The 14,010-nt window shown below is 38.0% G+C and overlaps 1 protein-coding gene across 10 annotated transcripts in view; it reads right to left on the reverse strand.

The window, feature by feature from the left end:
• Positions 1 to 4,180: 4,180 nt before the first annotated feature.
• The window catches only part of Wac (WW domain containing adaptor with coiled-coil), a 70,950-nt gene continuing 61,120 nt past the window's right edge, over positions 4,181 to 14,010 (reverse strand). For 9 of the 10 annotated variants that reach the window (XM_042685878.1, XM_042685875.1, XM_042685879.1 and 6 more), the window contains 4 exons: positions 12,036 to 12,154; positions 9,303 to 9,492; positions 8,376 to 8,503; positions 4,181 to 5,638 (listed from right to left, as the gene is read on the reverse strand). In XM_042685878.1, the coding sequence (XP_042541812.1) occupies positions 5,569 to 5,638; positions 8,376 to 8,503; positions 9,303 to 9,492; positions 12,036 to 12,154 (507 nt within the window). In that variant the 3' untranslated portion in view covers positions 4,181 to 5,568. The remainder of the gene's footprint in view (positions 5,639 to 8,375; positions 8,504 to 9,302; positions 9,493 to 12,035; positions 12,155 to 14,010) is intronic. The other variant, XM_042685873.1, reaches the window with a different exon arrangement.

Here is a 14,010-nt window from a genome sequence, read left to right on the forward strand (position 1 = left end):
TGAAGATCAACAGAACAACGTTCCAGGCCAAACTTTCACCTCAGCAGAAAAATGTGAGCATGTTCTCACACACATCTGTTTTATCAGCTACAGTAGTTAAGCATAAATTGGATGATCACAGTTCAGGCCAGCTTAGGTCAAAAGCAAGGACTCAAGGTGTGACTCAAGTGGTACAATTCAAACCCTACGACTGGAAAAGAGAAAAAGATTTTGCTTGAAGTTTTCTAAACTTTGCCAACTTCTCTTGCATTTTCATTATCCATATTTAGGTACTATCTTGACTTCACTGGCAATTTAAAAGCTAGTACTCTCTAGTTTTGGTAGTATTTTTGGTTCATCATCTTAGCAGTTTGAGCTCACAAAGATGATAAAATGCAAAGGAATCAGAGAAGTGAGATCAGTGTGCTAGCTCACACCTGTAATCCCAGAGACTCAGGTGATGATCAGAAAAATCAGGGATCAAGGCAATCCTGGACAAGTTAGTAAGACCTCGGGCAAAGGGGAAAGAGAGGGATGATTTGTTGTCCCAGTTGCACAGGAGGAACAGGGAGGAAGCTGGATCACAGACCATGCTTGCTGAGACAAAGAATCCAAGATAGTGTCTGAAATGAACTAAAGTCCCCCCCGCCCAAAAAAAAAGAGGTCATGGCTCATGTATGGTAGAACACCTGCCTAGCAAACACAAGTTGCAAACCTAGTACTGCAGGACGAAAGTGAAATTTAAGGTTTGTTGACTTGTGTGATTCTCTGCCCAAGCTCTCCTGGTAACCGGATTTTAAGGCATTTCTCTAAAACACTAAAGGATATAACAAATGCTTAGTATACACACTAAAACATTAGTATATACACTAAAACATTCTGTTGGGCCCTCATCGATTCTTCTAGGGAATGGAAGCAGACATACAACTACTTTCTGCCAGTATCACTCACCAAACATGCCTAAAGTTTATTCTGACCCTAACATCCCCAATTGGCAATTAGCAGGCAGCTTGAAAACAGATGTCAATTTAAGAAACACATAAATGGCAAGCAATTGTCCATCGTAATTGTTCTGCCTGTATCAAAGGCAGGCAATTCTCACATACCTCATTTTCCAACAGGATGTGTTGAGCATGCAGGCATCCTATTAGTTATGCATCAGAGTGCCCTGTACCTATCTTGAAGGCAGGGTGGGTGTCAGGGAATCTCAACAAAAAGCAGAAACAACTCTCTCCAAACAGTGCCTCAAGAGCAGCATCTCACTTCTTTCTCACTGGCTACACTACAAGACATTCAGATGGTTTTGCTATTGGTTTTGACCTAACAGTACTATCAATTATCAGAAATTTTCAGATTCCAAAACACCCTTTAGAGACATTAAGGCAAATACCTGTTGGAAACTCAGGTCAGGGTCAGAGATTATTGGCACGTGACTTACAAGGGTTTTTTAATTTTGTTGGGGGCGGGAGGGAGGGTGGGATTGGGCAGTTAGTACTCAAGTTTGAAATCAGTCTCTCATGGTTTCTAGGCAGGTACTTTACTGTCAGTACCTTTAATTGGAAGTGGCTTTTAAGTTAGAGCTCAGCCTCCCAAGTAACTAAGACTAGATAGCTGTCAGGAAGCCAGCTTCTATAAGCAAAGGGGTTTTTTCCAGGTGAGCCTAGAAGAGATAATCGAGCAAGAAAAATCTCTGGCCATCAAAGTCATTTGGTGTTTGACAGAACACGTATGCTTCTCGTAAGCTACACATAGCTGCTTGCATTGATCATTGTTTGGCCCATCAATGAGATGGCAGAAAAAAAAAAGTTCCCTGCCCCTGAGGCAGAAAGCTCCTAGGACACACAAACTGCAGGAATCAGCAAAATGCAGAAATAAAGCCTAAAATCTAAGGAGTGCCAAATTTAAGGAAGAACTGTTGTCTGTGATGCTGGAGTAGGGAGCCTAGCCAGGGCCTCCTGCAAACACTTTGATCACAGCCCTCAGAGTTTTCATTAAAATAATACTAAGTCAGAGACTTTTGAAATACAATTAAAATTTTAGCAACCCAGTATTTTAAATACTTATTAAATGTAAACTTTGCACTTAGGCTGTTTCCAATATTTACAAAACAACTGCACAACATAATCAAAACATATTTATTTTAGTGTCATTTTGTACACTCCCGTACAAATACAAGAATAGAGCTGTTTACAAGTATTGAAAAGAAACTGTATATTCAAACCCAGTATCTAATTACAGTAGCTGTAAGTCTGGAAGTCCAAGAGTGGTACAAAGCGAGTTAGTCTGCCCCGCACTCTCACCTTCCAAGTAGTCCCTTTAAAGCTGACTGGATTTAAATTGAACACGAAACTCTTCCTATTTAAAAAAAATCCATTCATGACAACATTCTAGGCCCTTCTGAAGAAAAACAGCTTGTTTACTTAAGATACTCTTGAAAAAAAAAGGCTGGAATATGGAGTTATTATGTGCAAAATTTGAACATAAAGCTCGTTTTAAAATGAAATTACACTAAGAAAAAAAAAGGGACTAACATATTTACTAACACAAAAGGTTAACATTACAAAGCTGCACACAGGTGGCTTATGCCTGTAATCCTAGCTACTCAAGAGTCTGAGATCTGGAGGATCACTGACTAGGAAAGACCTTGTGACTCATCTCCAATTAAACACCAAATAACAAAACAGGAAAAGAAAAAAAAAACCACACACTCAACAAAAAAACAAAGACCCATTAATGTGGAGATCTGGCTCAAATGGGTGAAGTGCTAGTGTTAATTTAAAAAGCTCAGGGATTGCACCCATACCCTGAGTTCAAGCCCCAGAACCAGAACCAGTACATATAAAATAAATTAATACAGGCCAGGTGCCAGTGGCACGGGTCTATAATTTTAGCCACTCAGAAGGCTGAAATCAGAGGATCAGTTTGAAGCCAGCCCAGGCAGGAAAGCCCATGAGATTGGTATCTCCAATTAACCACCAAAAAAGTCAGAAAATGGAGCTGTTGCTCATGTAGTACACACCAGCCTTGAGTGAAAAAGCTAAGTAAGGGACAGCACTCAGGCCTTGAGTTGGAGCCCCAGGACAAGCACCAAATAGGAAAAGAAGGGGGGGGGGGGGGAGGGTTAAGGAGGTATCATTCCAATAGTTTGTAAAATTTGAATAAATCACTAATCATCTACAGGAAGATCACCAAGTCTAGAAATACTCATTTCTATATCATGTGAACCCAGGAACATGTAAAATCAATGGCAACAAACTAGATGAAAAGTTATTTCAGGTTATCTGAAATATCAGGTTATTTCAGGTGCCTATCTGGTTATCTTAGGACGGTTAGGAGCTAACACCATTTCTGTATTAAAGTGCAATATTTAAAAGTCTACAGAATCATAAGTAGACCAAAACATAAAAGTATATCACACAAGAAATTTTAATTGTTTTAAAAAATTACCAGTAAGAAATTTCAAATGAGGCATCTTCTCTTAAGTATCTCTGATTAATTCATTTAGGAATGTAAACATTTTTTAAATGAGTGACAATCTGTAAGAGCAAATCAAATTCAACTTTACCTAACTCACAAGTCAATTGCCACCTCATCAGCAAACACTCATACATCACAAAACGGTTCAACTTTTTCCAGAAAAGATACAATAAGGGTTTTAGTTTAACATGACCCTTTGGGGTTTCATTACATGCACTAACGTCCAAATGTTAACAACCTGAAAAATATAAACATTTCATGACAATTCATGGCATTTGACTTCTTTACATTTAAGTGTTCTTGTAAGTTACAAGCAAAAATGTAGATTCCAGCATAAGACTTTTCTTTTCAATTGCACTGGAATATTTCTGATTCTCAGAAAATATCGACAATACTATCGCTTACAGTTTAATTTTTAAAGTTACTGGAAAGTCTGAGTCTTAATGTCTACTTTAAAGATGATTAATTCACAAAAGCAATATTGAAATTTCAGATCGGTATCTCAGAAAAGTAAAACTGATATTGCTGTACATCATCAAAAATAAGCCCTTGGTGCTGGCAGTAACCGCAAGTATGAATCTGACTCAGCAACAACACTTGAAATCAGAGTATACAACCATTTTGATAACTTTTTCATACAGAAACTTGTGGTTTGACACAATCCTGGCAGTGTCACCCTAAGGCCATGTGACTAGTATTTTTAGCAAAGAAAAGAAAGCCAAAGTAACTTTATAGTAGCAATAGTTTCTTTTTTATTTTAATATACTTTAGGAAACAATATACAAAGCTGAGCTTCCCCACCATTTCCAGATAACAGCAGGAAGCTCCAATTCCACAAATTTAGCGTTTTGTGATGGCTAGAACAGCAGTCAGCACCAGACTTGAACAGTTAGCTACAACACAAACATCCTTCAAAATGAAATGTCATAATAGCAAGACAGGTAAACCAGGGCTTAACAAATGACAACCACTTGGGAAATGCAATGCCTTAATCATTCTTGTTGAATTTCACATTTCATTAAACATCTTATACACAATTTCCTGTTAATATGCTTTAAACAAAACCTCCCTTAAGGAATTATTCCAATGAATTATAAATATTCAACAAGAACAGTTCAGAAAAGATCCCCAGGTAGTTCAAATTCTAATGTGCACTGACCGAAGGAAAAGAAAAATAACCATTGTTTGTTTGTTTAACATGTTTATTACAACAGATACAATTCACATCTGACTAGCTTTGTTTCCTTTTTCCCCTCCCATAACCATGTTCATTGGGCCATTTCCTTACATTTGAGCAATTAATGTACTTTCAGCACATATGCCCAGCAGTACTTTTCAGTCCATTCTTACAGGGTGCAAATGGATTTCAATAATTTATACAAACATGTGGGTTATGCTCAATCACTGCAATTTTAAGCTACTGTACACAGGAATGAAAAGGTTATAGAAAAGTGCCATAGCAACAGTGCCGTAAGAAAGGAGAAAAGGGAGCCTTAAAAAATGGATAAAATCAGTTGAGGATTTCAGAGGGAAATGGAACACACAGGAAATGAAAAAAACATTTCTTGCAAAAACAAATGGAGAAGCACTGCTCTTGATCAGGTGCAAGTGTGGGAACAGTTGTTTCATGATATTTTATACACTGCCCATGTGGTTCAAAATCGTATCCTTAGACACAGATCTCCTGGCGCTTGCACTGAATTTTTGAAAATGCAAGATTTTTGAATGATAAATTAACCCCCCAAATTTTTTTTTTAAAAAAAGCTAATTTTGCAGACAGGTTTACATGTAAAAGGCTAGGTATTTAGCCACCTCAGCATTGATTAGTTTTGGATGTCTAAGCTCTGTTACACATGGCTTCCCATGGCTTCACTCTACAAAACATATTTACAACGTGAAGAATACATCTACAAGAAATCTACATTTCAAGGGTTTTACAAATCAATCTTGTATCTTTCCCCTGAATTGACTCTCACAGACCCCCGACCCCTTGTCATTTCATTTGCCCAGCTTAACGGTCCAAAGTCTACTTGAATGCAGCTCAAAAATGTTAAGACTGGGCAACAGATTTACAGTTCCTGTACTCAAAAGCATGTGCAATTATTCACATCTTCAAACCATGAAGGAATTCTGATTTTTTAGCTTTTCAAGTTCCTTAATTTGTTGTCTCAAAAATAATATCCTGAAAAATAAAAGCAGATTATTAGAATATGTGTATACATATAGATGTTATAGAAAACCCAAACTACAAACACAGCCTATACAACAATTCCATTTAGTATGGAATATGAAGTATCAGAATGACATGTTCAGAGTGTTCTTTAGTTTGATAACAAACTATTTCATTCATTACTTTAAAGATGTAAGAAGTGATTTCAATCTTATTATTCTATCATGTTCCCAAAACACTCAGCAAGTACTCTATCTCTAATTAGCCAACAAAAAGCCAGAAGTGGAGCTCTGACTCAAATAGTAGAACACTAGCCTTTAGCAAAGAAAAGCTAAGAGAAAGTACTCACGACCCAAGTTCCAAGTGCATGGGCACACATATACACAGCTCAGAAAGACAAAGGGTGACGTGATTTTTCTCATATGTAGATGTTAGAATTTATAAATACATATGTAAACACAAAGGATCATATATATATTATATGGGTGTTCATATGTGACTATTTAGACTAAAAGTATGATCTAAACAGATGTGAGAGACCATGGTGAAACCCCCTTGGAACAATTAGCATATAGTTTTGTGTATACATATATACACATATATGTATGTATATATGTATATACAATATATATGTATACATATACATGGGTGGTATGGAAGAGAGAATGAATCTGATCAAATACATTATATATTTAAATGGACAATTAATTGATGCTATTTTTAAAGCTATTTATACTTTTATGACTTATGAAATGAAAGCCTAGACTAAGAAATATGGTAACATTTTATGTTTAAAAAAAAATATATATATATATATCATTAAACATTCTATTATCTCTAAAGCATTTATAGCTGAAAAGATAATACAGTAACTTGAAATTTCAACCAAAACAACTTCACTCAGAAATCCAATGTTTGCTCACTGTTATATCTTCTCTTTTCTTGGTATTGGTCCTAGGGATTCAACTCAGGGCCTAGCCACTGTTCCTGAGCTTTCTCTCCAATGTTAGTGCTCTACCACCTGAGCCACAACTCCCCTTCAGCTTTTTAAGTCTCATGGAATGTCCTGCTCCAGGCTAGCTTAAAACCACAAATCCTCAGATCTCAGACTCCTCAGTAGCCACCAGTAACCAGCTCAACATTTCTCTAAAATAACACTGTAGGAGTTGGGAAGTTGGCTCAGTGGTAGAATGCTTGCCTCGCATTCATGAGGCCCTAGGTTCCATCCTCAGCACCACATAAGCAGAAAAAAGCCAGAAGTGGCACTGTGGCTCAAGTGGTAGGGCACTAGTCTTGAGCTCAAGAGCTGAAGGACAGCACCCAGGCCCAGAGTTCAGCCCCCATGACTGACAAAATGAAAGAGAGAGAGAGAGAGAGAGAAGGAAAGAGAGAAAGAGAGAACACTGTAGCTGACAGTTACAACATTAAGACCTTTATCATAAATTAAAACAATAAAATCTAGCTGCCTTACTATTCAACTGGAATTAAATTTCAAGTCATGTATGGTAAAAGAAAATGAATGTTCCATTTAAGAGTAGCTTTTTTTTTTTAAGTAAGCACCATTTCTCATTCAATGCTTTTAGTTAAGTTTCCAGTTCAAAAATATTAAATGACGGGATTAGAAAGGGGTTATAGTGTTCAAAAAGAATGCATTTATTACCTCATTTATGTAAATGTAACCCCTCTGTGTATATCAGCTTTACAGTAAAAATTAAATTATATATAATAAATGAAAATTTTCAGGAAGAAAAATTGCTTTAATTAAATATATACTGTTCTGAGTAGAAAGAAATCTCACTAACTATTCCATGTGAATCACCACTTTCATACACAATTTTATGCATCACTCAGTATACAACATGTTATATATTCAACCTGCCAAATGTGTTAGCCATCTTGGCCATCAGACTGGTGGCTTTTGTAGTATCACAATGCTTATATTCAAGTAGTCATTTTTTCACTCAAAAATGACCCAAAAGCACACAGCAGTGATGTTGGCAATTCCAGTATGATATTGAGAAAAAGTATAAAGTGCTTCTTAAGTATAAAGGTTCTCACTAAGGAAATAATTTTAAGAGATGGCTGAAGTTGTTGAGCTGCGGTAAGAATCATTTTTTTGTGTGTGAAATTGTAAAGCGGGTAAAAGAAATGATGCATCTCAGGCTGGGAAAGGTAGCTCACTTTTAGAGTGCTTGCTTTGCAAGCATGAAGTCCTGGGTTCAATTCCTCAGCACCATATATTAAAGCCAGAAGTAGCGCTATGGCTCAAGTGGTAGAGTGCTAGCCTTTAGCTGAAGAGCTGAGGGACAGTGCCCACGCCCAGAGTTCAAGCCCAATGACAAAAAAAAAAAGAAAAGAAGGAAAGAAAGAAAGAAAGAAAGAAGGAAGGAAGGAAGGAAAAGAAAGAAAGAAAGAAGAAATAATAGAAATGATGTGTATCAAATTGGAAAACATTATGGAAAAGCTATGCTTAGTTGTGATAAACACTGTAAATTATAGTTTTGTGTCCATGGTTTGAGATATCCATAATTAAGGAGAGACCTGGTGTACCTAATTCTTTTTTTTGTTTAAATTATTGTGAAAATACCATACAGAGGGGTTACAATTACATGGGCAAGGTAATGAGTACATTTCTTATGAAGCATTGTTGACTCCTCCTTTGTTTCCCCTTCCCATCTCTCCACCACCATCCCCCGCCCCGGTGCACATAATTCTAAGGAACAAATTAATTTTGCCAAAAAAATGTTACCTTTGCTCCCGCAAAGTTGCTTGAATTTCACATACTCGGACTAAAGACCTTAAGTTTTTTAATTCAGTACAAATTTCTGACATGTGAACACTTCCCATGTTGTGAGCTTCTTCACGCAATCTCGAAGCCTATAAACAAAACACACTACATATAAATGCTAGCATATTAAATGAAACATTACATTTTAAATTACTTAATATAAAATCATACAATATTGTTTCCTTTACATGCATAAAAATGTTGATCAACCCATGAAGGAAAACTGCCTCTAACTATAAAACAGTGTCTCTAACTATAAAAGAAATTTATTTCTTATTTTGACTTCCAGTTCCTTAAGAAAATAGCATTTCCAATCTCAGGTGGTTACTAAAAGATGATGGGCCAAAAAGATTGTAAAAATAGAGCAGCATTTAAAATAGTGACAAAGGAGCTTTACTATATTCCTGTATCATGACTCACATGACATTGTTTCTATGAACTCTCACAACATCCTCGATGCCTTATCAACCAGAGACAAATAGCAATACTCTATATGCCCTAAGATTTCTTAGGAATGCCATTAAGGATTTTAATTTTAATTAAGGATTTTTTCAAGCAAAAATGTTCATAGTTTTAAGTTCCTGAAACTATAAGGTGGGGGAGGTGTGTGGGGAGAGAACCTTGTGAAGAAACTACATCACTAGGCAACCCTGAAACAATACCTCAATGGCAAAACTGGAACTCATCTACCCTGCTTAACAAGGTTAATAGGTCAACTCATAATATTCTTATCAAATATTTACAACCCAACTGTAGACAATATGAGGCTACTTATTAATATAACTTCAATTTAGACTCTAAATTAGATTTTCTAAAAGTAAAACTGTGTCTTTTTTGTTGGGCTAGATACTCGATAGTAAAACATTTGCCTTCAATCATGAAATATACCTGTTTTTCTGCATGATCTGCGGGCCATCCTTGAACATGTTTTATCAGATTTTCATTGAAGTGTGCCGCTAGGGTAGGTGTTAATGAACACGCAGGTCGGGCAGATGAATTCTGTGGTACAACTGTTGCATTTGATGCATTACTAATAGAAGTAGTATGATTTGGACCAGGTGATGGACTTCTCTGGCTACTGGAAGAGAAATCAGAATTGAATGTATATAGTATGCTTAAAAGTGCTTTGTCAGTATCCTAAGAAATACATCAGGGATTTCTATCAACAGGCATTGTCTATCAATTTAAAGAGGAAAAATACCTAAGAAAAAATTATATTTTAACAAATACATTCACTAATCCAAGCACATTAATATCATGTATTCGTATTCTTCAGTATACTGCAGAGAAAAGTGAGCCCTTTTAATCTGCTTTGAATACCACCCTTCTTATAACATATGTTAAGAGTTGAAAATATAACCAACATCACAATAGGGTGCATGCTATCTAGATAAAAGAGTGTTGAATCAGAGGGTAAAATAATGTGAAGCAAAATACAAACATTTTATTGGATAGCACCGAATAAGCCAAGGGGCAAAACAAGGCTAAAAGAAGTTACTCTCAAGGCCAGGTGCTGGTGGCTCACACCTGTCATCTTGGCAACTCAGGAGGCTGAGATCTGAGGATCATGATTCTAAGCCAGCCTAGATAGGAATGTCTGTAGACTCTTAACTCTAACCACCAAAAAGCCAGAAGTGGAGCTATGGCTAAAGTGGCTGAGGACTAACTTGGAGCACAAAAGCTCAAACACAGTGCCCAGGTCAAGTTGAAAGCCCAGGACTGGCACACAAAAAAATTTACTCAGTTGGGCGCTGGTGGCTCAAGCCTGTAATACTAGCTACTCAGGAGGCGGAGATCTGAGGATTGTGGTTCAAAGCCACCCTGGGCAGGAAAGTCCGTAAGACTCTTATCTCCAATAAACCACTAGAAAACCGGAAGTGGCGCTGTGGCTCAAGCAATAGAGTACTCGCCTTGAGCTGAAGAGCACAGGGACAGCGCCCAAGCCCAGAGTTCAAGCCCCATAACCCCCTTCCTCCCCTGCCCGGCAAAAAAAAAAAAAAAAAAAAATTACTCTCAAACTGGCTATACTCTTAACAGTAAACGGTTTAGGCAAGGGTTTAGGGATATACAGTGGTTTAAAAAAAAATCTTGGGGGCTGGGAAGGTGCTCAGTGGTAGAGCGCTTGCCTTGCATGCATGAGGCCCTGGGTTCGATTCCTCAGCACCACATAAGCAAAAAGAAAAAAGCCGGAAGTGGTGCCGTGGCTCAAGTGGTAGAGTGCTAGCCTTGAGCTGAAGAGCTGAGGGACAGCGCCCAGGCCCAGAGTTCAGGCCCCACGACCAGACCCCCCAAAAAAAAAAAAAATCTTACCCCTCATGTCTTATTTCCTACCTGATTTAGCAGACTTGGCTTAGAATTAAATTTATTTCCAAAAACTAAATCTCCCAAAGGATGATGTGTTCATCACTGGAGATATTTAAAATAATAGCATAACATCTAAAGACAATTAAAGAAGTATTTTGCAAAAATGTTCTGAGCAATGGCACGATTGCTGGAGTAATAGAGAGCTTTCCTTAGTGATTATTTTGAAGGAAAGAACTCTTTGGGGAAGTTTAAGTTTTCAAGTGATTATTTAGACAATAAAAAAAAGCTGAATTATTTTGCTACCTTGTAGCATGAAATTGAAATAGAAAAATGAAAACAAATCTCATTTAAAACTGTACTGTTAAAGAAAGAGGGGGGGGGGGGGGAGAATGGGAATGTGACATAGCCCAGGGTTCAATTCCTCAGTACCACATAAACAGAAAAGGCCACAAGTGGTGCTGTGGCTCAAGTGGTAGACTGCTAGCCTTGAACAAATGAAGCTCAGGGACAGTGCTCAGCCCCCGAGTTCAAGGCCCAAAACTGTCCAAATCCCTCCCCCACACCCCAAAAAAAGAGAAAAGAAAATACAGTTGTCTATGTATAACACTATGAAAAGCTATTCACCACTGGATCAGAAAAGCCTGTGACATCAATTTGGAATCACTATGAGTTTGATATGTGAAATTGCTACCTTCATTGATATGCTCAAAACTGCAAAGAGGTTAAAACGCAACAGAGTATTAACAAACAGAAGACTGTAAAAATCAAGTCTTTTGAACAAGTAGAAGTTAAATTTTACAGAGCCACTTTATTTACAACAAGCCAGGTTCACTACTATAGGTAATCTACTTATAATGTAAACTTTGTAACACATAAAAAATAAGGTAGGCTATTTATGGACTCTTCCAAGTTCTCTCTCTCTCTCTCTCTCTCACGCACACACACGCACACATACACACACACACACACACACACACGCACACACACACACACAATTCAAGCCATGCAGATGCCCTCCCTAAGATGCCCTCCCTAGGGGCTGGGAAGGTGGCTCAGTGGTACAGCGCTTGCCTTGCATGCCTGAGGCCCTGGGTTCGATTCCTCAGGACCACATATGCAAAAAGAAAAAAGCCAGAAGTGGCGCTGTAGCTCAAGTGGTAGAGCGCTAGCCTTGAGCTGAAGAGCTCAGGGACAGCGCCCAGGCCCAGAGTTCAGGCCCCATGACTGGACCCCCCCCCAAAAAAAAAAAAAAAAAAAAAGATGCCCTCCCTATTAAAGCAAACAACAATGTAGTTTCAACACACAACATTGACTTGCCTTGAGCGCTGAAGACTTCTAGGAGAGACAGGTTCATGACCCTGCTGTTTATCAACAGTTACAGGCTGCTGTGTGGCTGACTGTGACACTGGTCCTTGCTTAACTACTGGAGTACTAACCTGAAATGGCAAAATCTGATGAGACAATACAAATAGAAAGGTAAAGGGAAAAAAGCAGAAATTCTACATCAAACTCCCTTATTATTTCCATTCCCCGGTGATAAGTTAACAGAACTGTCCTAAATTTGTTTTTATTTTGATGCTAAGTCCTAGGGCTGAACTCAGGGCCTACTGCTCCCAAGCTTTTTTTCTTTTTTTTGGAGGGGGGAGGGGAGTAGGATAAAGGGCTCATCGCTAGCTGTCCTACCACTTGAGCGACAAGTCTACTTCCAGCTTTTTGGTGATTAATTGAAGAGTCTCACACTTTCTGCCTGAGCTGGCTTTGAATCAAATCTTCAGATTGCAACCTCCCCAGTGTAAGGTCTGCTCCTAGATGGTGAGCAGACTCCACTCTCCTCGCAGCAGTCTCCACCCAGTACCTACATTAGCTAGGCAATTGGCAACCTGGAAGAGGTTACATCTGCATCCACTGATGTCACATCTGGATTCGATGTGGCCATACCTTTCCCCGCCCCAGCCCTAGATAAGGCCTAGCCCAGAGCCAGATGCCCTCTTTCCCAGGCCTTTTCCAGACGCGTGCAGTGCCAACATGGCCTGATGCCAGCCGTAACCATGAATAAACCTACCCCTTACCTGAATACCACGTGTGTGGTACTCTTCTTACTCAACCTCTTTTTAAAAACCTGACACTCAGTAGTTACTATCACAGGTATAAGCTATCAGTTTAAATTTGTTATCTGGGGATTTTACTAAGTGAAATCAAAGTACTTTCCAAGTGTTACCCAACAAGAATCTAGCACATTATAATGTTTTTCTTGGTTTACTGCTACATTATTTTTCTTTTATATTGGTTGTAGGACTTGAATTTAGAGCCTGGGCACTGTCCCTGAGTTTTTCACTTAAGGCTAGCACTCTACTACTTTTGAACTACAGGCCATTTCCAGTTTTCTGGAGAGATAGTCTTATGGACTTTGATTCTGGGGCTGACTTCAAACCACAATCCTCAAGTCTGAGCCTCTTGAGTAGCTAAGTTTATAGGCATGAGCCACCAGCACCCGACAATGATTTAATTTTTTTTCCTTTAGGTGTAAAACCTGGACTTGAACGAGTAGCTGATGCTTTTCCTCATCAGTTAGTGCTGTACCAACTGGACTATGCCTCCAGTCCCTCTGCTACCTTTGTATATATAAAACTATCTAAAATTATCACATAGGAAAACATATGATTTAGACTTACACCAAGATTGAGAATTTGTGTGTCTTATCTTTTTATCACAGAGTGAGCTGTAATTAAACTTAAGGGGTCTTAAAAGTATTATTAAACCCTAAAACATACACATTATAGGTTGACAAAGGGAAGAAACAAACTAAAAGACTCAAGTAAGCTGACTTATCAGCAAGATCAAGATAGTTTTTAATGCACTTTTAATTAACCATCACTAGAGGTATGGTTTGAATGCAGAGCTTGTATGTGAGCAAGGAAGTTCAAGACTTGGGGTAAAAAAAAGTTTCAAATAAATGAAAGAATTTCTACCTACACTATCATGAAAAGTTTTAATCAGGTTCCCTGTGGCTCATGCCTATAATACTAGTTGCTACTGAAGAGATCTGATAATCATATTTCAAAGAGAAAGCAGGCAGATAAATCTAAGAGACTCTAACTTTAATTCATTAAAAAAAAAAAGCTAGGAGTTGTGGTTTGGGCTTAAATGATACACAAACTTTAAAAAGCAAAACAAAGGCTCCAGGGCTGAATTGCAAGTCACAGTACTGGTACTCATCCACCAAAGTCTTTGAAAAGTTTTTAAAAGGAGGGAAATCTCAACTTTTAAAATACAAGAAATTCTCAACTAATAT

The sequence above is a fragment of the Dipodomys spectabilis genome, unplaced genomic scaffold (assembly GCF_019054845.1).
Source record: "Dipodomys spectabilis isolate Male_0828 unplaced genomic scaffold, ASM1905484v1 ptg000096l, whole genome shotgun sequence".
In the NCBI taxonomy this organism is placed as follows: Eukaryota; Metazoa; Chordata; class Mammalia; order Rodentia; family Heteromyidae; genus Dipodomys; species Dipodomys spectabilis.